This window comes from Rhamphochromis sp. 'chilingali' (assembly GCF_963969265.1).
Source record: "Rhamphochromis sp. 'chilingali' genome assembly, chromosome: 9".
NCBI classification, from domain to species: domain Eukaryota; kingdom Metazoa; phylum Chordata; class Actinopteri; order Cichliformes; family Cichlidae; genus Rhamphochromis; species Rhamphochromis sp. 'chilingali'.
Window position 1 is genome coordinate 10656416 of NC_137936.1, and position 23756 is coordinate 10680171.

General features: G+C 44.6%; 1 protein-coding gene across 3 annotated transcripts; it reads left to right on the plus strand.

Annotated features, from left to right (window-relative positions):
• On the plus strand, positions 1-13356 carry gata2a (GATA binding protein 2a). 3 transcript variants are annotated; one of them, XM_080892780.1, is made up of 6 exons: positions 1-697; positions 4784-5188; positions 5954-6528; positions 9212-9370; positions 11327-11452; positions 12151-13356. In XM_080892780.1, exons 2-6 carry the CDS (start codon positions 4960-4962, stop codon positions 12448-12450), a joined length of 1389 nt encoding a protein of 462 aa, XP_080748906.1. In that variant the 5' UTR covers positions 1-697; positions 4784-4959; the 3' UTR covers positions 12451-13356. The 3 variants fall into 3 exon arrangements, with proteins under 3 accessions (XP_080748906.1, XP_080748905.1, XP_080748907.1); XM_080892779.1 differs by lacking the exon at positions 1-697 and adding an exon at positions 4137-4548; XM_080892781.1 differs by lacking the exon at positions 1-697 and adding an exon at positions 4155-4548 and having other exon boundaries at positions 5954-6529; positions 9225-9370.
• The last annotated feature ends 10400 nt before the right edge of the window (positions 13357-23756 follow it).

The following is a 23756-nucleotide window of genomic DNA, read 5'->3' on the forward strand; positions in this document are numbered from 1 at the left end:
CCCTTGGTGGCTCCAACATCTAGCGAAGTTCTTTATTTCCCTGCATGTATGTAGACCATATATTAAATCCACAGGCTCAGGTAAGCAGCACATCAGTCTGTCAGGGCAGAGCTCACAGTGACCTCGAGGAACGTTGATATACATTTTAAAAACAAAAGGATGAAATGCTGAAAAGCACGTGAGACACAAGCTATCCTAAAGTATGTTGAGAACCTCTCGGGGACAGGTACCGCTGCCAGTTTTTTGTATTTAACCAGGACCCGGAAGACAGGCTGCTGGCTGACGTGCCATTACGCTGCTGTGTGCCCGCAGCCTCTCACACAGGCACACAAGTTTTTTTTTTCTTCTTCATTTTTTTTTAATGCTCATATTCACAGAGGTTTGGACAGAGCGAGAATAGAGGGGGGATACTGCAGACACTCACCGCTCTCCGCTCCGTGACGACACAGCACACAGAGCAGCGACCATCAGGCCACCGGGTTTTCCATTTAGTCTCGACAGCATCATAAAAACGGGGCAGATCTGGACACCTCTTCGGTTTGGTCGTTCATTTTGCACCGTTATTATTATTGTTATCATTTATTTTTGGAGGAGGAGGAGAAGGAGGGGAGGGCAGAGAAGACGCGAAGCTGCGCAGTGAATCAGATGGTTCCACTTTCTCCGGTTTGACTTTGTCTGCTGTTCAAGACTGGTGGAGGTAAGCCAATTACTGCGTTTTTAAACTATCTGAACTTTAAAATATTATTTATGATTTTATTTTATTTTTATTTGATATTTTGTAATTATATATGAGGCTATTCAAAGTAAGGTACTGGTAATAATAATTGCTACAGGCTCAGCATAAAAAAAGAAAAACGGTTGCTTGTGCATTATTTTCATGGCTATCGAGGAATAAAGTACACTGATCGCACGTGCACTCTTTATGAACTCTTTATTTATAATTATACATCCCCACTGTCACAGATATTTGGATATTAGGCCAAATATAACCCTCCGCAACATCTCTAAAGCGGTACAGTGATATTATATGTTTGATGCAGTCATACGTTGTAATGTATTTTATCATTCATTACTCATATTATTATTCGTCATTATTATTCATATTCACTGCAAGCGCGCTGTTTTTCTTTTAATTTCTACAGCACCGCTTGTTTTTCCCGAATGATCGACCAAAAAAGTTCAAGATTAAGTCCGGGTTAACAAAACGGATGTATGTGTGCCATAGCTTCTTAAAATAAATAAATAAATCCTTTTTAACGTGGCTCACTTTTCGTGTTGCCGTGGGAAGGGTGTTCTGGCCCCGAAAAAGGAAAAGAAAAAAGAAACTAAATTGTTTAGTGTATCATCAGCGAGATATTAGTGACGACAAAGGTATTCAATTGTCACGCTTTAAAACGCATAATGACTCGAGTAACCCTCTTTGATCAGTAGAAGGAACAATCACATCACTACACTGGTGGAGCTGAGACAGGGGGAGGGCTGGTGCGTCTCCGCAGGCACGCAGGAGTGCCTTTCTTTTTCTTCCACCCTCTCTTACCTGTGCTGCTGGGTCTGCTTTATGTGTGCATGATTTAAGAGGCATGGCGTGATTGTGTGTGACTATACAAAGGGGTTTTTTCCTTCCCACTGTCACCAAGTGTTTGCTCATGGAGGCTCTGCGTTACCACGGGGTCTCTCCCTTACAATATAAAGGCAACTGTTGTTAAGATTTGGGGCTGTCTAAATAAAGCTGTGAATTGAATTGAAATGATTACAGCAAAGAACAGTGGCATGAAGATGGAGTTGTGAGTAAACATGGTAAGAGGTCCAAATGTGTTTTTTTTGTTTTTGTATTTATAGCTCCAATAAGTGGTTTTGACTGTAAAACTAGGTTCACCTTGCGGTCCGTAATCACTTTTTGTTGAGTGTGTGCAGTCCATGTTAATGTCCTACCCGCTTTTTCTGAAATGTCATTATTTTTGATTCAAAAATGACTTAAATGGGAGACTGTGCTGCTCTTAGGCTCCCTCTCTCAGCAGTTATATGGTGGGTGCTTGTGTCTATAAAGCCCCCCACCCACCCAGTGCCCTGGCTCGATCTAATTAGCCGTGAGTAAAGGGGACAATAATGCTTCAGCTGGTTTCTGTCATTCTCTTCTCTCTGGCTCTGCTTATCTTCACAAGCCCCACAGTGGCTCTTCACACCCCCATCCCCCCAAACACACACACACACACACACACACACACACACACACACACACACACACACACACACACACACACACATAGTTGGGCACACAGTCACACACCTACACTGGATAATGATGGATGACCGTGCCCAATGGGAACAAACAGGTAGATAAAGCCAATCCCATTTAATAACAGCATGGATCGGAATGATAATCTTGTTGTTCATTAGCCACTGTGGCTGCACGGTGATACAGTTGTTGCACACAGTTCTCGCCCAGCTCAGGAGGCGTTGTGCGAGGGGACGCGTTCTCCGCTCTTTGGATGGCATCGCCGGGTGAAACAATACTGCTGTGTCCTTGAGAAAGACAGAGGGAAAAAGGCAACAGCAACTCCCCCACCCCCCGTCCTCTCCCACTAACCCTCCATCACCCTCTCCCATCTTTTTGTTCCAGCAAAGATACAAATGGGATTAATGAAGGTATAAATTACAGAGGGGGTAAATCCTGCTGAGTAATCCATTTGGCAAACATGCAAACAACAATGGGAATACTACAGCAGCTATCCTGAGCCTGACTCACTCTCCCAGTGGTTAACACAGCCAGAATGCAACACAGACCGGCAAGTCTGAGCCACAGTGTGCAGTGTCCTTTCACTGATGGCTACAGGATCAAGAGCATTGCTGCATACTCACTGACGCTCAAACAGAGGGAGTCCTTGTTGCTTAGGGTTCAAGCATGTGACAGCAATTACTGTGCGGCATTAAATTGTGGGTAATTGGTGCAGTATTGTTGATTGATGCAGTGTAAATTACAACACAATATTTGTCACTGACAATTAATAAGCATATTAAGGTAGACTTCACTCCACCTGCCAACTGTGGCTTCTTTTCCACTGGAATGTCAGTTATTGGAGTCGCTGGCCCTCTGCTGCCACACATGTTGTAATTTGTTGATTTTAGGAGTTGACAAGCTCAAAGGGCTGAGCTCATCAACTCGCTGCCTCTGGCAACATGCCCGAGATTTAATGACTGATGACTGACACACACACACAGGCGCGCAGTTATACCGCAGGTATGACATCAAACGTGATTATCGCCTAAATGACCTGTGCCGTGTCATCACGGCAACCCCCCGCAGGCCCCCACCCACACTGCTCAGCTCCTAGTTAGATTTTGTGACGTTGGATCCCGGCGTCGGCGTGGCGGCCAGTCTGTTCAGGGCACCTTCCAATTACTCCTTGTCAATCACACAAACGCAGCGGCAGTGCACGTAGATCTACTTGCGCACAAATAACAGCGCATGTGCTGCTCATTTTACGCACGCTTTCAATAAACAAAGAAATAAATACAAGAAAAAATATAATTGGACAGAAACGCATTTTTTCCCTTTTTGTCTAAAGATTAAATATCCCGCCAGGTTTCATTTTTGTTTTTGTGGGCAGTTTGTGAATGAGCGCATCGGGAGACGCTCTGACTGTCACCCACTGACTTTTCGTACCCTACGTGCAACGTGAGGCCTTGCGCCTATCCCCTTTTGTCTGGCCGAATTATCAACGGGCGTCATTAGAAATGCAAACTATGTTTTGATTGCTCTGCCCCCGAGACAAAAACCACTGTTTTCACAAAAGGAATGTCGTGCTACTAATTAAAGACAATTAGGCGCTCCCAACAATGGGAGGGGGGCAATTCGGGGTCATAAATCGACTCCTCCTCTGTTGGTTTAAGAGGTGCTGAAATTGCTTTTTGTATTTACATGGGGAAGACAACAATCAAAATACTTACGCTTATTGCTAGTAATAAGGATTGATATGCAGCTTTAACCGGTCAACTGTGGCATAAAACCAAAAGACATTCGCAAGTGGGTGCGAATTTTAAATATCACCCACGAGTATTAAAAAAACGAAAGGTTTAACAATATTTTGTAAATGGGTTTATAGAGACCAAGGGGAGCTACGCCTGCATGGGTACGTTGTAAAAAGCTAACACTGGGCGTAAATTTCACACATTGTTAGGCTCTGTCTTCAGCCCGTCGCTAAAAAGGCAGATTATCAGAGGTCGATTGCTCATTTCGTTTGAGCTTCATGAGCGAAAAAAAAGATCCCCGAGAAATTACACTGCTGATTGATAAGTCTTTTAGTTTTTCGGTGCAGGAAAATGAAAATTGAAAGAAGGAGAGCAGGGACGCATTTAGCCAATTGCGGCAGTGCCCGCTATGATTGGTCCAGACCGACGCCCCGCCCCCCATGGCTTGATATGGGAATTTACTGGCGCCAGCCGCATCAGTCTGCCCCACATCTCATTAATGCGCCTGAGCACTGCAAGGATCAAGAGGTTTACACATCCAGGGCTCTGTATACCATCAGCTGATCACAACTGCAACAGGTATCCAGAGGAGACATTTAAGTGTTTTCTTTATGCGGATACAGGATGCGTTGCTTCGACTTGGAGACAGCGATGTCTTGTTTTTTCCGACTTGTAATGGCAGGAACCCTAAATTGTGCAAAGTTTACTTTACGTGTCACCCGCTATAATTAGATAAAAAACGAAGGGTGCTTCGATTTTGCATGGAAGGAGAGACGTGTCGTTAAACTAATATGTTGCTTTCGTCTCTTTGCAGGTATCCCAGAGGAGAAGAAGGGAGAGCGAGTTATTTAAGGATTCTATTTCTGCTGTAAATCACAGTTCAGGAACTATATTTTAAGGAGGAATCGACTTCCACTTGGAGGCAAATAAAGCCTAAACAGAGAGGCATTCAAGGGGAGAGGGGAAAAAATAGAGACTGTCAGCTCAGACATGGAGGTCGCAGCGGCAGATCAGTCTCGGTGGATGGCGCACCATCATGCTGTGCTGAACGGTCAGCACCCGGACTCTCACCACCACAGCCTGAGCCACAACTACATGGAGCCCATGGCGCCTTTACTGCCGCAGGACGAGGTTGATATGTTTCTGAACCACTTGGACTCTCAAGGGAACCCCTACTACACCAACTCCCGAGCAAGGGTCACCTACAGCCAAGCACACGGTAAGATGCGCTCAAGTTTACGATCACCAAGTGTGAGGCCAGATAAGATAAGATGTCTGAAAATACAATATAAATAAAATTGTATTTAAAAAAATCCATTTATAGATCCATGTTTTAAAAGAGTCGTATAATACCATAATTTTAATGTGTGTGTGTGATATTAAAGGCTAATGATTTTTGTGTGTAAAAAAGCTTATTGCCAGCCTAACAACAAAAGCCTCTGCAGCAATTAGTTAGAAAAAGTCCTTCTTGACTTTCCTGGGTCAATTCACCAACATAAAAGGAATTTCTAACAAATGACAGCAAGAGGAAAGGGAAGTATGTCACTTAACCCCTCTCTGTTGGGGCAGGAGTTTCTGGAGGGAGAGAGGCACTTCCCGGATATAAAATAAAAAGCGCAAATTTACTAATAACAACCTTTAGTCCGAGAGCTGCTGCGGACGAAAAGATAATGCCCAGACAAGGAGCGCTGTTTATTTAACACTTTTGTAGGCTTTCATAATGCTATATCGGCTGCTTTCATTTAATGGAAACTATTTGTAGAGAGGTTACTTAATTTCGATTTAAAAAAAATAAATCTATTATTTAAAATCAACTACGAATATTTTATCTACATCTGGAGCTAAATGTCGGATTTGAGAAATTCAGGGAATTTAACAGGTAAGATTTTTTTTAACTGAGTTGTAAACTAATGATAAGACTTGTGAATTACTGAGAAATTAAAGCAGAATACAGCCATATTAAATAGACTGTTATGGTTTTCAGCTCGCCTCACTGGGAACCAGGTCTGCCGGCCACACCTCATCCACAGCCCCGGTATTCCCTGGCTGGACCCCGGTAAAGCAGCTCTGTCTGCTGCACACCACCACAACGCATGGGCGGTCAGCCACTTCAGCAAACCCGGCCTTCACCCCGCCGGCTCCGGCTACCCCTGTAGTAGCAGCACCGGCACCGCTCCGGTGTCTTCGCTCACTCCAGCGTCGCATTCCAGCCCGCACTTGTACAGTTTCCCCCCTACCCCTCCAAAAGACGTGTCCCCGGACCCCGGCCCTACCTCTCCGACCTCCACCTCAACCAGGATGGATGAGAAAGAGTCGATAAAGTACCAAGTGCCGCTGACGGACGGCATGAAAATGGAGAGCTGCAGTCCGCTCCGCAGCGGCCTGGCCTCGATGAACAGCCAGGCCCCAGCCACGCATCACCCTATCCCAACCTACCCGGCCTACTCTCTCTCTACACCCCACGAATACGGCGGCAGTCTCTTCCATCCCGGCAGCCTGCTCGGCGGGTCCTCGTCCAGCTTTACGCCCAAATGCAAAAGCAAAGCCAGATCGAGCTCAGGTGAGTCTCACGTGTGTTTTGAGCCCCCCTCCCCCCTTTTTCTCATCAGATGGCAGATCAAATCGATAAGGCCTAATTAAATGGTTATGGTTTATTCAGCTGAGCGGTGAAGCGTTGCGCAATATAGGTTAGTTTACACAACCAATCATCGGTTGATGAATATTTCATTGGTCTCCACGTAAAGGTGATATTAGTATTTCCACTATGGTGCGAGCATCATTTTATTCTTTTATTTTCTCTTTCATTTATTCACAGGTGTAATTACATTTATCAATTTCTTAATGCTTGTATTATGTAAACTTCGTGGCTCAGACTTGTTGCTCCAGTGAGTTGCTTATACGGAAAAAAGAGCGATAATTTCCACATCGGACACTGTCAAGTCTTATTTCACCCATTACACTTTTTTTCATACTTGTGTGATTCATTCTCTTAAAATCTCAGTGTAATCGAGGCGAATAGGCAAAAAATAGAGAACGAAAGTGGGATTATATAATTTTTGGGACTGACTGGTTATTCATATGTATATGTTTTTATATATAAATAACAACTAAACGATGCATATAAACTGGTTAAGTATATGTTTTTAAAAATAAGTGAAATAATTTAGCCGCTTTTTGAGCAGAGAGAAAAAAGTCCAACACTGACATTTTTTTTACACACTAACTTTACATTCAGACGCCACACCATCAACGGTGCTCAGGCAGGTACATGTTCGTGCCACAGGCTTGTTTTCTTTTAAACGTGGCCTTTATTGCGCTTAAAAAACGAGGGAGTCACGACGCCCTGGCTCCTGCCATATCCTGTATACCTCCAAGTGAACAAATCACGACCTCCACCCCGCCCACCGCTCTCCCCAGCACTAACAAAGCACAGGCGACAGAGCCCTGCTGTTTGTGTTTTTAAGCACGGCCTTGGCCCGCTGTGCTGACATGAAGTGGAGGGGCGAGCAAGTTCACAGCAGATCTGATTCTCCGTGAAGATGAGAGTGCATTCTGGTGCAATGAGCAACCATGGATTTTTAAAAAAGGACTCAAGCAGTTTCCCATTTCCCCTTAATTTTAAAGACATTAAAATGTTCATAATAAAGCAGCATATTTTCTGACTGTCTGGACAGGATTTTGATTCAATATGCTGCATGTGCTGGGAGTCAAATTTAAGGGGGGATACTTAGACTTTATGCCTGACACTAATGGGCAGACATTTGAAAAAACAACTCAGCCTGCTTAATGAGTGTGTAATTTCCCTACATTGTTCCAGCTGTGGTGCACTGAGTTACTGGACAAAAGAAAGAATGGACGTGAAATAACAAAAAATGCAGTGTGTTAACAAATTGTTCCAAATGTAGCTTTGCAATTATCTGCATTGTCATCCTTTGTCGCCGTGCTTTTTAACACACCTGGGGAATGCTCGGTGCCTGATAATACTGAGCGAATATGAGCTGTTGTGGTGGAGAAATGTTATACTGTGACATTTAAAAGAGCCTGACCAGACTGTGCCTGAATCAGCAACACAAACATATCTGCCACGACGTTAGAAAAAGAAAAAAAAGGCTCTTATCTATCAAAGTCAATGTCCAGTGCCAGTAATTGTGATTGATTGTTGGACAAAATGCCACAATGACATTTTCTCTGTCAGCACGAATACCTCACGGTATGGCTTCCTGTTGAACTGGCCCTCAAACCCACAGCTCCTTCCCCTCGTGCAGCTCACCTTATGCACGGAGCTGTTTCGCCTTCCCATTTGTTTTTCGTATTTCAACACTGAGCATTGTGCAAGGCAAAAAGTTGTAAGTCATTGTGGGCGAATATGTAAAACATATTAATGAGACTGCTTGTGTGTGGTCGCTTGACTTGTGAAATTCTTTAAGGGGAAGAGAAGGGAGGTACGAAAACACAAGAAATGCATTTCAAAAGGAACCTAGCCTTTTTTTTTTCCTTTTTGCTCAGGTCAGGTCCTATTGTGGTGCAAGGGTGGGACTTTGGGTGTCGCTGGCATTATAACAGAAATAATGAGGTGATGCTCTAGGGAGAGGGGAACACCTGAATTAAATGAGCTTTGGTTTAGCAACAGGCTGTTTGAAGTCAAACCTGAACGGGGGAAGAAAAACTTGTGGGAATAGTTTTTCTTTAAGCAGCTTGTACAGAAGAGAATGCGCACACACAGGACACTGACTATTGATCCAGTCACCAAGAATGATAGAAACTATATTACAACTTGTGCTGATACAATGCTGTCTCACTGCTGTTTCTGACACCAACCAGCACGCAAGCTTCTCATCAAACACTTTCCGACACATTTAATACCACCTACACACACTTACTTTCCTCTCGTGGGTGCCCACTAAGCTGATCAATAATGTAGGCTTAATTTGATGGTGTGTCTTACTCTTCTTGTTGGACACCTCTGGACATGTTCTGGCTGTCTGTGGCCTCCCCACTCCAGATCAATTTACATAGAGGTGTCTGTGTCCTGGGCAGCCGTGCACACTTGGTACACCTGCACACTGATATGGATGTTTGTCACTACCCCAATTTTTGACTTCATATTACACGGCCATCTGAGGTCATGCACCACTCTACTATAACTACCTGACCAGGTTGTGCTACACAGCTGCTATATGCTGCTCCACAAAGAGGGGGGAACTTTTTAATTATATAAAATTTCCTTTTGTCTCCTCCTCTTGAACTATATGCAGAGGGCCGTGAATGTGTAAACTGTGGTGCTACGTCCACCCCGCTGTGGCGGCGGGACGGTACCGGCCACTACCTGTGCAACGCCTGCGGACTGTACCACAAGATGAACGGCCAGAACCGACCACTTATCAAGCCCAAACGGAGACTGGTGAGTCCTACATCTCGCTCCATCCCCTCACTCTGAGAGAAGGCACCCAAATATGAGCACAAAGCAGATGCCGGCAGCACAATTCCAGGAAAGTTATATTTTCCCTATGATCTTCCTGGAATTGTTTGTCCCTCTCACCCCCCGATGATCCGCCTTCATGGCCTGTTACAATACTGCTACTATTGCCATTGTTCCTGCTATCATTATTGCTGGTACTTCTGATACTGTTACTGATACCAATGCCCATGCTGCTTTAGTTAACACCATGCTTGAGTAAATGAAAGGCAGCAATGACAGAGAGGAATCCTGTGGTGGCTGTGCCATGTTGCAGAGCTGCTCAGTCTTTATTCACAATAAACCTGCTAAAAACGGGGCTATCTATCTATCTATCTATCTATCTATCTATCTATCTATCTATCTATCTATCTAGTATGCTTTATATATATTTTGTTAAAATATTTTATAGATATAATTTGTAATCAAATTGCATAATAATAATAATAATAATACTAATAATAATAATACTAATAATAATAATAATGTGCCGATTTATATTAATTAAGGTATTAAAAAAATAAGGTCTAAACTAATAAATTGTTTTGAGCTGCGTAACCTTTGACTTCGTTCACACAACCTCATTATGATGGCTCTGATGGTCTTCATTAACACTTTCTGCTAAATTCGAAAAATTACACCGCATTTTTTTTTCCTGAAATACTAAAACTCGTTTTTGAAATGATCGTTTTTCGTGTTGTTTCTTGACGATTTCCACGTCGTTCCTATTCGTAAAAGAGAAAAAAAGTCCATTACATTTTCCACTGGGTCGGCCCATGTGGCTGTAGCTTTTGCATTTTCAGCTCAAGTGTTTTTCAGAGTTGTGTTCAAAGGGGCATCCAGTTGTTTCCTATCCGGATATCTGGCCGGCCCAGATAAGGAAGTCAGGCTCCCGGCTGTTTCCGCCTTCAACCAGCGCTCTGCATTCTCTATGGCTAGACTGACATATACTATAAAGAGATTATCACAACACTGGAGGAGCCGCTTATGTGTGAAGAGACAGACCGCGAGGGGCGGGGACTGGAAAATAAATGGATTTATGTTGTTCTCTCGTTTGTCATTATCGGTGGGCAGTGCTAGGCTTAACGCACAGTCGCTTTGCATTTTTTAAATTTAAATTATGATGCATTTATATTTTACCTCATATGAAAATGACCTGGGTTGTTGTTGCTGCTGCTACTCGCCAGGTAAACAGCAACGACTGCACCTGAAATGAATTAAAAGACTAACCTGGATGCTGCACGCACGGCACGGAACCGGAGGCTCCTTGCATGTGAAGCTAATGCTTTTTATTATGTGTGGAAAATCGATCCGTAATGGGCACGGCGGCATATTGTCAGACAGGACACCGTGTCTCACACGACTCGCAGCCCATTTTTTTTCTTGGATCGTGATAAAATGCAGAGTTTACGCAGGACCTCCATTAATAGGATACTTATCATTAAATAAAATTACTAGCGGGCCTGTAGAGTAGCGTGAGAGACGTCTGCAGGGGGGGGAGAAAGAAAAAAATGGCTCCATGTCTTATTGCACAAATTACAAAATTTGATCATAGTTGTAGCGGGCGACATACATGTAATTGATTCAATAGAGAAGTTAAGTAATTTCTCCAGTCTGTGTGTCGCTTCTTTTGATGTTTGTCTGCACATATTTGTGCGGTCAGAGATGGGACCTCACGTGCCGCCGTTTAAGAAGTTTAAGAAAAACCTCCCGTTAACTTTCCCGTCGTGTCGCACATTTTCTGGGATAAGGTATCAGTGTTACGGCTTTATTTTAATCTAAATTATGCTTCTGCTGCTGCTAATGGTTCAGACGAAATCTACTGTGATGCGCCTGCGCTGACCTCCCTTCCACAAGTGACCGAGTTTAGTATTTATGATGCATTTTTCCTGCTTCCTTCAGTCCGCTGCTAGACGTGCAGGCACCTGCTGTGCAAACTGCCAGACCACCACCACCACCCTTTGGAGGCGCAACGGGAACGGAGATCCGGTGTGCAACGCCTGCGGCCTTTACTTTAAACTGCACAATGTAAGTAGCTTCGGGAGGGGGGGGGGGAGAAAAATGAGTGTGGGGTTTGGAATGGAAGGAGGAGGGGAGGGCTGCTGGTCCTTAACTGGTTAAGTGGGCGGACAGCTCGTATCGATTTAGGAGCACAGAAAGTGAGAGTGGGGAGGCAAAGCCTGCTCACACTGTCGAGCAGAACCCACCGGGCGGCTTTTTTATTAAACCATCGTTGTTTCAATGGGGGGCGTTACTCCCCAGAGAGGCTGCCGGGTGGGACTGTCATTCAGTGTAACGGCGTCGGTTACACTGATGAGGATTTGTCTGCTGGCTGCTCCTTTCAGAGCCCAGCCTGGTCCTCATCCCGGTGTATTCATTAATGAGCACTGTGGTTCTGTTTGGTTTGGACAATTAAACAAAAGATTAAAAAAACCCACACGCCCCTGACTCGCTTTATAATGGAGCTATATATGCAAAACAGCTGCTCATTATTTATAGCCTTTTATGAATAACGCTGAGGTTATTCATAAAAGGCTATTGGGATAGTAAAAAAACAGTAAACATGCAACATGTGACATATTTCTGCTAAGATTTAAAATAAAGAGGCTGTAAAGGAGCTGTGACAGTAACCTAAACCTAAATGTCTACAATGCTGTATTCACACTGTCAGTGGTGCTTTTGTTCGCCACGCCTGAGCTAATGTGCCGCTCTTCTGCTCTTCACAGGTCAACAGACCTCTGACCATGAAGAAAGAAGGCATCCAGACACGCAACCGCAAGATGTCCAGCAAGTCCAAGAGGAACAAACGATCAGGGGACGGCTTTGACGAGCTCTCCAAATGCATGCAGGACAAGGCCTCTCCCTTTGGTGGTGCGCCTGGCCTCGCCAGTCACATGACCCACATGGGTCACCTGCCCCCCTTCAGCCACTCGGGACACATGCTGCCAACGCCCACGCCCATTCACCCTTCATTCGGTCACCCCCACCACTCCAATCGCTCGCCGGTCTGGGCTGAGCCTCACTGAGGCCTTTTCAGACCCAGAGCCCCCCTCGCCTGTAGGAGTCATCATATCGCCATAAACACTAAATGGCCTCCCGAGTCACGACAGCTGAGCAGCCTTGTTTCGTGTACAGTGGTTGTAGGGAAAAGACTTTCAGTCGGACTTGATGACTTATGGCTGCGTCACGGCTGACTTCACTGATGAGCCGCTGCGGAGAGCGAGACTTAAGTGGACTCTGTAAAGAGCTAATGTGAGGAGGGGTTCGTTAGTCCTTGGGTGACAGGGGATAGCAGGATTGGAGATGTTTGACATTCTTTTTTTGCTTATTTTTTACTAAGTCACTTTGGTACCCACCTCTCCTTGATCCTGCAACAGGAAACTCATGAGAGGGCTTAAAAAGAACCGCTGTTTTCACCTCACGACCATCTCATTATATACTGAGACACACGCGCCCCGTCCATCCCCAGGCTGTCGTTCACGACTGCTCCTCAGTGCTGGAAGTCTTCAGACTGGCTAAACAGACTGCCGCAGAAGTCATGCGCCCCTGTTCCTGACCAGTCAGATCCAACCAACAGTACACCCCAAAACCAGTGCCCCTCTAACATGCTGGATTGTACACACCACCTGTTTTTGATAACAGAGTTTTATGAAAACAAAGCAAACAAACAAACAAAAAAAACGCAGTAAATAGAGTGTTTATAAATGCTTAATTGCTATTATTGTTGTTATATTGTTATAATTATTGCTACGATAATTTATTTTCACTCTTTAAGCTTTTGTCCAACACAAGGAAAACGTCTGATTTTAATTTTGTGGTTATTATGTAAAGAAAACACTGACCTGTCTTAGATGAAAAAGTCCCTGAGCTGTACGTTTTTATCATTTTTCCATCTCACACAGAAAAGGAAATAAAGTTTAATACTGAGGTAAGATCTGTCTCTATCCTTATACGCTGCACACATTCCAACTGACAAAGGGCAGTAAAGAGAAGAAAAACAGCGTGACCACTCCTTGCCTTTAAAAAAACCCAACTTCTATACCTGAGCCCAGTTTGTTTTTAAACTACTCCTGCTATGTTGGTGGATTTCTCATTGTGATTCTGTTTGTTTAAGGTTTGATAATGTACCTCTTTGATAGAACACATCATGTGTCTGAAGTGTTTTCACAGTAATGTGCACACAGACAGACATTATGGCCTGAACGGTCCTTTTAATGAAGACTACTTATATATCATAAGTGATATCAGATGTATCAAGGGAAGCTCTGTGATCCCTTAAGCGTGGTAATGCTTTGGTCAGGCTCCTCCTCTATCTGTGATGGCTCGTTGTTAAGAAAAGGCCTCTTTGTGGAGTTAAAGCCCCGGGCTGGACCATTGTACCCAGACAGCAGGCTCCAACCAAGGGCTCCCAAGTCATACAGTCATACATATGCACAGACCCACATGCTCTCACACAAATGCAAACCCTAATTCACACCTAATTTAACCAAGTAATACATGCAAGGTCTCCTTCTTCTTTACTTTTAAAAAAAAAAATCTCTAACAGCCAAATTCTTGATGAATTTGCATGTGAAAAATACTGAGTCATGAGTTCAGTTCAGCAGGAGCTGCTCTTGCTCCCCGCGTCTGTCGGAGTAGCCCTCTCTCTCTCTGCCTCGGCCAGGGTGATTGGAGTGAGAGGAAGGACAGTGGGTCTTTAGTGGGAGAGAGAAGAGGAAGGAAAGGCAATCAGGCGACCTGAGCAAACACATGGGGGTCTGCTTGAACCCTTCGCACACAGATGTGCTCGCAGCTGAGGCTGCCAGGAAGCAGGCGTCAGCTCTGTTTCTCCCTCATCTCCTCCTCTTTTTCTTTCTCTTTTGTTTATCTTTTTTTCACTCTCCCTCTTCGTGCTCTCTCATTATTTTCTGTTTGTCTTCTATTCTTCCCTCCGCGCTTGTCGTTCTGCTTCTTCCCTCCCATTTGGACGATTACAGTAAAATAACGGGGCTGGAGAAACTTTGAACAGAGCCAGCCGCTAATGAGTCTGCTCGATTAGGGCCAATTTGAGGTCATCATCGCTGAGTTCAGCATGCCCTCACACACCCACAGCACAAACCATCCGATTAAACGGTCTACGGTGAAATCAGACAACTACCCCTCCCTGAACCCTCCACCCTCCTCACATCTGCTGGACTGCTGCAGAGGTTGATCTGCTGGGGTTTCCCAGAGTCTTGATCCGTTCACATTGAAAATAATATTTATCCAGGCTTTACATATAGAGGGCATGTTGCTATCCAGTGAAGCTGGAAGGCTCTGTGGTTAGCTTATGCTACATTGTAGCAAACTCCCAACACTGACTGGCTCGACATGCATGAACACAGCACTGAAGGACTGCATGTGAATGTCTGTTTTCACTGAGGGGGTGGGATCATCTTGATCCACTTGCTGAACGTAAGTGAAAACGTAACGCTCCACTGCCAGCAAGCAGCCTAGCATCTGTGTGTAGCACAGTGTTTTTGGAGCTGGGCCTCGCACGGGCCACGAGTCCAGCGAGTTGTGCACCGCTATAGTCAGCGAGCCTGCTCGGCCGGGCTTGGCCAGACTCCCGGACTGAGAGAGGGAGACGGAGAGAGCCAGCTCTCCTCAATGAGGCCCTCCAGAGGGAAGGAGAAGCTCTCCCAAAAATAATACCAGAGTCTGCCAGGCCAGCAGCTCGCAAGCACATATGCAGACATGAACATGCAAGTGCACATGCATACAAGGTTGGTGTGGTGTGTGACCAAGCATCATAAACCTGGTGTGCATATTTGTAGGAAGCAGGCCTACATTTTAACTCACATGCCTCACAAGGGTTAGGTAGCATTAGGTAGTGGGTGAAGTATTTCGGTGTCTGCGTGTGCCACTCCTGCTCAGTTTTCTACCCCATTAAATTGATTCAGTTTCTGCAACAAGAGGGTTTTGTATCCTTTTTACTCACTAGGTCTCACCAAACCAACAGCTACATTGAAGAAGACATCTCCTTCTAACTCACATCCTGAGTTATGTGACACAAAAAAGAAAAAAAAAAAGCTGTAAAATAGGATGTTACTTATCTTCCCTATCAGAGTGGCATTCCATAGAGGAGATGAAGAGGAGAGATCTCAGATGCGTTGGCGGGGTTGAACATGGTGGCCACCTAGATCAGAGCACCGAGAGGTTTACGACTTCAACCTGGAACTGGATGTTTCAACTCATCTCGACTCCCTGCCTCCTTCTCCTTCTCCCCTCCGCTCTTCCGCTTGTACTCAACCTCCCTCGCCACCATCCCCACCACCACTCATTCCCCCCCTGCGCTCGCATATAACTAACCATCTCTTCATTTTCCCCCCACTCCATCCCCCTACTACTCCCACTTTCTTCTTGTCTCCCACTCCTCCAGCGTATTTGTTTTTCCATCAAATTGAATTAGTGGAATCAAAAGGTATCCTGACCATCCCCTCGCAAAGTTGAGTTAGGGAGAGAGAGACGTAGAAGATGAAAGGAAGTGCAGTGCAGTTCAAATGCAGGTCTCCCAATGTGTGTGTGTTGCAATGGGGGTTGACCTTTGCCTGGGCCTAGCTAAAAAAGCATCCCTCCTTCCTCAGACCCCTATAAGGATATTAAGACTGCTAGTCAGGACAGTATTTAGATAATACAAACACAGGGCATTTATTCATGCCTTGGGTCGCTATAAAGTTCCCCAAGTAGTTCATTTGTGGAGTCAAAAACAGAACTTAAGTCATGCTATGATGAAGCATTAACTGAGCTTTTAGCTGTTTGAACTGTAATGGTTACCAAGTTAGCGTTTGAGCTATATAAAGAGGCCGACACGTGAACTTCCTCTTTTCACGGATCAAGAGAAATTCATAGAAATACCCGTCTGACTGAGCCTGACAGGAAAAAGGTGTGTATGTTCAGTAAAGCACCTGGTGAACACTATTCATGGAAACCTCTACTGATACACACCATTTGTCACTCGAGCAACTCTTCTAAGATTAATCAAGTATAGCACGTAGCAATGATGTGATGAGCGGGGCTCTGACAGTCATAGCTGTCACTCAGAGAGCGATCCAGAGCTGACAGGAGATTATCTGCGATGACCTCTGCTGACAGGAAACTACCGCATCCTGACCCGCTAGAACACCAAATCTCACCAATGATCTCTCCATGTGTCGAAAATTATTCAGAAGAAGTGTTTTGATCTTGGGTAATCTTTCACTTTTTTATGACCTTCACGGCCCTTGACACTTTATTTTCTTCCCCTTCGCGCTGAGCACTGAAAGGCCACCAGCTAGTGACAGCTGCATACCAAGCTTGACTGAGGACACAGCTTTTTCAAAGCACTGAAAAAAAGAAAAACAGGAAGTGAGAAGTTCAAACAGGAAATACTTCTGTTGTACTATTAAGACCAATTAAGACCACAGAGGTCTGACAGAGACAGCGAAAAAAGAGATTGATTACAAGGGATGCGTGGTTGTACAGTATTTAAGAGTAATTCTGTGCAAAGTTTCATGCTTCAGGGCAGCGTTTGTGGTATGAGTACCTAATGCTAAAAATCACTCTGCCACTGACTTTAGAAAAATGTTCACTATTTGCTGAATTTTTTGAGGTCGGGACGATTTTGTCCCACAAACTATATCAGGGCATGAGAGCCAACCACACAACTCTTCTATATGTAATATATATTTCTTGATTACCCAAGATCATGTTACATCATTTGAATCACCTCAAATAGGCCTTACAGTATAAGAGTTAAAGAAAAAACAAGTGTGTAAATAAAAAGGTAAAATGTTTTAACCCCAGGAGACTATTTCGTGATTTATTTGGTCAGCATCAGTAAATTTGGATAGCTTGTTAATATGAAACTTGAAAAGTGAAAGAGGGAAATAAAACCCACCTTACTGTCATAGTTTGTGGTTAACGAAAAGGTTTCTGGGAGTGGTGCTCTAATACTGAAAGACGTTTCTGAATTATGCATTCAGTTATAGTTCTTTTCCGCTTCCCACATCGTACTCCACAATGATTATTTGTCCTACTCTGGGGGAGTCGCTTCCATGCTAAAACACAGCGGATACAAAATTCCTACACCTTCCAGCTCTCCTAACCACAGGAAGTTTGTTGCGATTCAGCCTGAGACCTTAATAAATTAGCATCAGTCATCCAACTGCTGAACTCTTTTGCACCGATGCGTTCATCCTTTGTTTGTAATTTGTCTGTAACCTGCTGAGAAGTCCATGTCGGAAGCAGGGTGTGGACATGCAGAGCACCCTTCCCTCAGCTCACCCTGAAAAACGAGGTCAGCCTCCTCACACCTGGGACAGGGAGCATTCAGGATGTTCACCTGGGACAGGTAGTGTTCACGTTCTCATTCATGCTGTGTTATGCTGCACTAAGGCCCTCCTGCTCACCTGCTCCAACAGGCAAAATTCATCCCCACTGTCTGAGGACAAATGAGCCCATTCATCTGCAGGCTCCCATTGACAAACTGGTGGGCAAGTACAGTACAAATACCTCGGAGGGCTCAGGGGAGTGGGCGTCTGGACCTGCCATCCTCTTCCGCACCCATATAATGTCCCACACCATTCCCAGCCCCGGTCCCGCTCCTCTCGCTTTCATTCACAGGTAACTGGAGAAAGCTTCGAGTGGGGGAGTTGAGGGCATCCTGGAACAAAGCCAGGAGTGAACGGATAGGACCCAGGTGCCTACCCCTGGATGGATCCTCTGGACACTCCCACTGGAAAATGATGACCAGACAGAGAACAGGAGGACAGTAGAAGCCCACAGAGACCTGATGTGCCAAGCTCAGACTCCCAAGCTGTTCAAGTCGCTATTGTAGACCAACGATAGTTGCTTGTGAGGTGGATTAAGTGACAGAGCTGCTCTGTGGCTGCCCTGAATTTAATTTCAAGCCTCCTTAATTCTCATGGACCAACTTGTCCTTGCAACAAAGCATGGCTACCCCTAATGCACTGAGGTATTCAGGTTCTCCCAGATTACCTGCTTCCACTGAAAGCACGAATCAAGTTTGCATAAATGCGCTGGTACACCAGAGAAACCTTGCTGCTAAATTTCACAGGATCCAGATCTCATTTCGGTCTTGCGAGTCCAGTCGCTCATGCGGAAAACACTACATCGGGTGTGCGCATTCCTAGACAACATTTATCTGTTTATCTCCAGGAAAAGATCTTGTTGTGTCTCTGACTTTGTTAATACAGATAAGAAGACACGGTAACATATACAGGACATTTTTATTCAGCAAAAACTAATTTTTAAAAAAGGCACAATGTGATCAATGAGAGAGGTCAGAGTGTTATTTTTAATAGGAAAAACTGCATGACGACTGCTCTTAGATCCAAACCAGAGATAAAAGAAGAAAACCTTTTGGTTTCTAGACAGATTTGAACATTTAGATATCACAAACCCGTTTTTGCAGTCACTATATTTATCCATGACTTACTCTTGTCTTGTCTCTTCCATAGCATGTTTTTACTCTATGCTTTGCACTTTTCTTTTTGCTTTCCCTTCATCTTCTATGTAGCTGTGAGAGATGGCTGCCCTCGTTGAACCTGGTGTCTGCTGGAGTTCTTTCTCTTCACCACTGCCACGTCACCAAGCAGCAGTTCTCTCTTTAATATTCAAGGGAATCTACCTTACTTTATAAAGCACATTGAGAAGACTGTCATTGTGAATTGGCACTAAGAAAACAAAAAATAAAACCAAAACAAAAGCAGCAAATAAGTAAGGTCAGTAAGACTACAGCCTTGAACTTCTTTACAACAAGAAACCTTAACTTTTGTGTACTGGACAGACAAATCTGCTTACACAACTTCTGTTTCACTTCAAACAAGTTTCAGAACAGGAGATGTGCGCAGACCTGGAACCATAACACTGCCGATGCCAGAATTCAGTGGAGACAGGAATTATCAGAGGCATCATACATGCGCACACTCACACATGCACTGCAGGCCTATCTGTTGACGATCGGTATGAGAAAGGTGTTGTGCTCACTCATTGGCTCAGTGGGATGTTGCAACCCCAGCACCTAACTGGTCCTTATCTCCCCTGAGCAGACTGCACAGCTTGATATGCATCTGTCATATTTGTCGGAAAGAAAGACACAGCGGTGAAAGCACGATGAGTCAAAAAAAACGGGCCAGTGACATAAACTCACTTCCCTGTGGTTTCTGCATGACCATGATCATTTGCTTGTTTGCATGGACTCCTTGGCCGAGTGGATGTTCGTCTCGAATGCAACGGATGCACCACGTTAAACGTCGCTATTTGCATTCGTACACTGTAAAGCACCTGATCGCGGACCGTGCTTGTGCTTGTAGGCCTGCACAGGTGTACATCTGCGCAGTACTACCCATAAGAAAACACACAAGAAGCAGATTGTCATCATTCCATCATGGTCATCACCATAACTTCAGATAAGGCCCTGTCCTCTTGTCGTCATAGAAGCCTTGCATCAGTTCCATCTACTGCTGTGGCTAGCAGAAGATCTGACTGTGCGGGTATGAATGTCTATGTGAGGGTTATATGAACTGATAAGAGCCGGGAGACAGCAGAGCAACACGTTTACCACCGAGCTGCTCACGGTACTAAGGGTTGCCAAGAACATAGACGATGGTGAGAGGTTTAACTGTCACAGGGAGCTTCTTCATACATGTTCCTGGTGCATCTACACCTGCAGAAATCCAGCAAGAAACTCTCAAACAGATCCTGCATAACATCTCAGACGTCCCATCCTCTACTTCTTCTCCACCTGGGTGGGGCACTTAAAGAGGCCTGCGGTCATGTGGGCAGGTATAATATCACTTCTCTTGCTCTGGTGAAGTCGAGTACATTTCCCTATTGCTATGTTTATGCCCCTGATTGACTTCTAGCTTGCCAAACCATCATTAATTGGCATCACACATGCTCTCACACACACACACAAACACGGAACATCTAATCCAGCTAATCCACCCAGCCAATTGGTAACATGGTTAATCACCCGTGTAAAAAATAAAAACAAGACCAAATTGACTGATAGAATTATTTCATTTACACGTCTGATTAAAACATTTCACAGCTGCCATGGTTCACTGGAGATCATCTCGGGGAAAAAAAGGAAAAGAAAACAACCCATGAAAATTAATTAAAAAGTCAGCGCAGTAAATGGCTTCATTTAATTATTGGCGCAAATAACAAGCTCTGTAGTATGATAACTGGCAAGTACAGACACATCAAATTAGCTGAGGAAGAAAAATAAGGAATCGGGGAGCCACTTTGAAACTCTTTAAAAGGGCAGGACGGACTTCTTGAAACAGGAGACACTTTCTCCAAACAAGGGAAGCACTCTCCTGGAAAGGAAGAATGAGCATTTTACAACATGCTTTCAGGCAGCAGAAATGCTTGCTGGACACAAGCTCGTTTGACCTCGGGTCACTACCCAACAGCCTTTGCTCCTTGCGTGACATCATAGGCTGCGGCCGGTCACGGCGAAGTGTTGGTGAGACTGCTGGGTGCGGGACCGAACAGGAAAGCGGAGCACACAGAAGCAGAGAAAGTCAGAACGAGACAAAGGAAAAGTGTGGCGGCTGAGAGAGGGCTCTCTGATTTGTTTCCTTGGCAGGATGACAAAACTGTGTGGAATGCAGTGGAGAGGGGAAAGAGAACTGATCGCAAGCCCGAGAACGAAAAGAGGGGAAAATATAGTCGACAGACTAGTGGAGAGGGGCCGGGCTGACCAAGCTAAAATGCCAGGGCCTTCCATTGATTCACTTCCCCTTTCCCAACCTATTAACATTCTCTCTATCCCTTCCTCAACTATTCAGCTATTAGCTAAACGCCTTCTTGTTCTTTCAGTATTAAAAATAATCCCTATACACTGACACAAAACACTTGTACACACTGAAGTTGGAAACAATGTGTACACAACACAGTAAAGTCAGCAGAGTCTACAGTGATTGAGACAGATTCACAGATGCTCATGCACACACACACACACACACACACACACACACACACACACACACACACACACACACACACACACACACTCAAACGCAAACACAATTACAATGAAGAGGGCAACGGGCTGCCTCTGTCAGCTACATTTCACAGTGGCCTATCATGGCCAGGCTTACCAGGCCTGCGGCCAACCGAGGCTTGCGCATTGGGTAAACACCACCACCTCGGCCACATGGAACACGCAATCCTACTCACACACACAGCCTGGCTGATTAATGGAGTGTGAGCATTAGATATGACAGGATTAGTAAGCCTCTGTGATAAAGAGTTCCAGAAAGCCACTGTGGCTCCTTTCAGCATCGCTTGCGTCCATACATTGTCTATTGACTATGGACTCTTGTCAAGCCAGTGAGGAAAAGTGGTCTGAAACAGCACCTTGGCATAATCTTTCGTTTTTAATTTGAAAGTGATGAAATGCTCTGCCTCGGTGAAGTATTTTTAATACCGACATTATACTTCACAGGCCGTGTACTGAAAGCTGGCAGGAGATCCAAGATCCAAGTTTCTAGGACACACACGTGCGCACACACACACACATATACTATCAAAGGACAGTGAGAACATTAGCAGGTCCCAGCTCTACGGCACAGGTTCTTAGCGTTCATTAGACTTCTTAAAAGAGTGTGAAGCTGTCTGCGTCCAGCACTGACAGCAGTGCATCCTCTCATATGGTGGTTTATTAAGAAGACTGAACTGAAGCCACATGTTTACACAATGCTAAGTCAGGTCATGAGTCATTTGTGCAGTTATTCAACAGTTTGAATGTAGTTTGGCTTCATTATATGCCCATCATGTGACAGTAGTCAGCCAGAGCGCCCCCCTCCACGGCTCCATAGCTCCTCTTCCCTGTTCTGTGTCTGCTCATGCCCGTCTCCCACCCTCACTCCCCCCCACCTTCTACTGGCGCCTGTACGGTTAGTTAGGGATCGCCACAGGACATCATGTGACAAACAAGCAAACACACACAAACATGCCGCCGCAGTGCGCACGCATACACACACACAGGCACGCACGCGCACACATCAGCAGATGTAGAAGCATGTAAACTACAAGCAGCAACACACTCATTCGTCATTCTCCCTTCCGTTGACTGCTTTCATGTGGGCTAAGTTGAATGGGCAGTGGAGCTTCTCAACAATAGGATCCATTCTACTGGCAGCACCAAGGCTGTGTGTCCGTGTGTGTTAGTCCCAGCAGTGGCCAGACACACCTTGAGGCAAAATGTTATCACTTACTCACTGCACTTATGGCCTTGCCCAATCCAGAATTTGCTACTTGTTTTTCTATGTGACAAGTCAATTAATGCTACTTATGAATCAGAGTTTCCACGCTATTTTATGCTCCGTCTTTTGACGACACCACTGCTATTAATATTTCCTGGAAAAAAGAATCATGCACTTTGATTTACTTTGGGGGGGGGGGGGGGGGGATTTCTCAGTTTTGTTAAGGATGAATGTTGGAACAACATGAAATATGAAGATCTTGAAAGTAGGGCTGGGCGATATGGCCTAAATTTCATATCGCGATATAATTTGAAGCACGTGCGGTAACGATATAGATCGCGATATATTCCTTTGTTCTGTATAACGTATTTTCCGCACTATAAGGCACACTTAAAATCAATCCTTTAATTTTCTCAAAAATCGAGAGTATGAATTCTGGTTGTGCTTACTGACCTCGAACCAATTTGGGTGTGCAGAAATCTGTTAAAAAATGTTTTAGTACAACTTTGGTAAGCCGCACTGCTTAATGGATTGTCAGAGCATAACGGCTGCCGTAGTGAGGAGCTTCGTGGAGTAATCTGGGTCCAAAACTCCGTCCACTTCAGGTCCCAAAGTCAAACAAACACTGAGAGTTAAAAACGGTCTAAATTCTTTCATCTTTAATTAAATCATCAGTGTTTCTGCTTTATCGGGTGTAACAATTAAGTTTTACATCCATGCATCCATGAAAACAGAATTTATTAAATTTAACGGAGTTAGAAGGTAACAGGAAGTTAGCTCGCTAGTTTACAACTAAACATTTCATACCATGTTCTGACTCAGAGAGTTTTGAAACGAATTAAAACGTATAGCTCTGCTATCACTTCCAACATAAATGAAGACAGAAAACTAAACAGCAGTGGCGTTTGCAGGGTTACTGAAGTTGGGCTAGCTGGTATATAATGTTGTGCTACGTGATTGCTAGCAACACAGCTATGTTAGCATAACATTAGCACAGTGAAGCTGGAGGATGAATGCCAACTTTTTTCCACTCGATAAAAGTTAACGTGAGGGATTCTGGTGGTTAGGGACAAATGCAATCGCATAGCAGGATG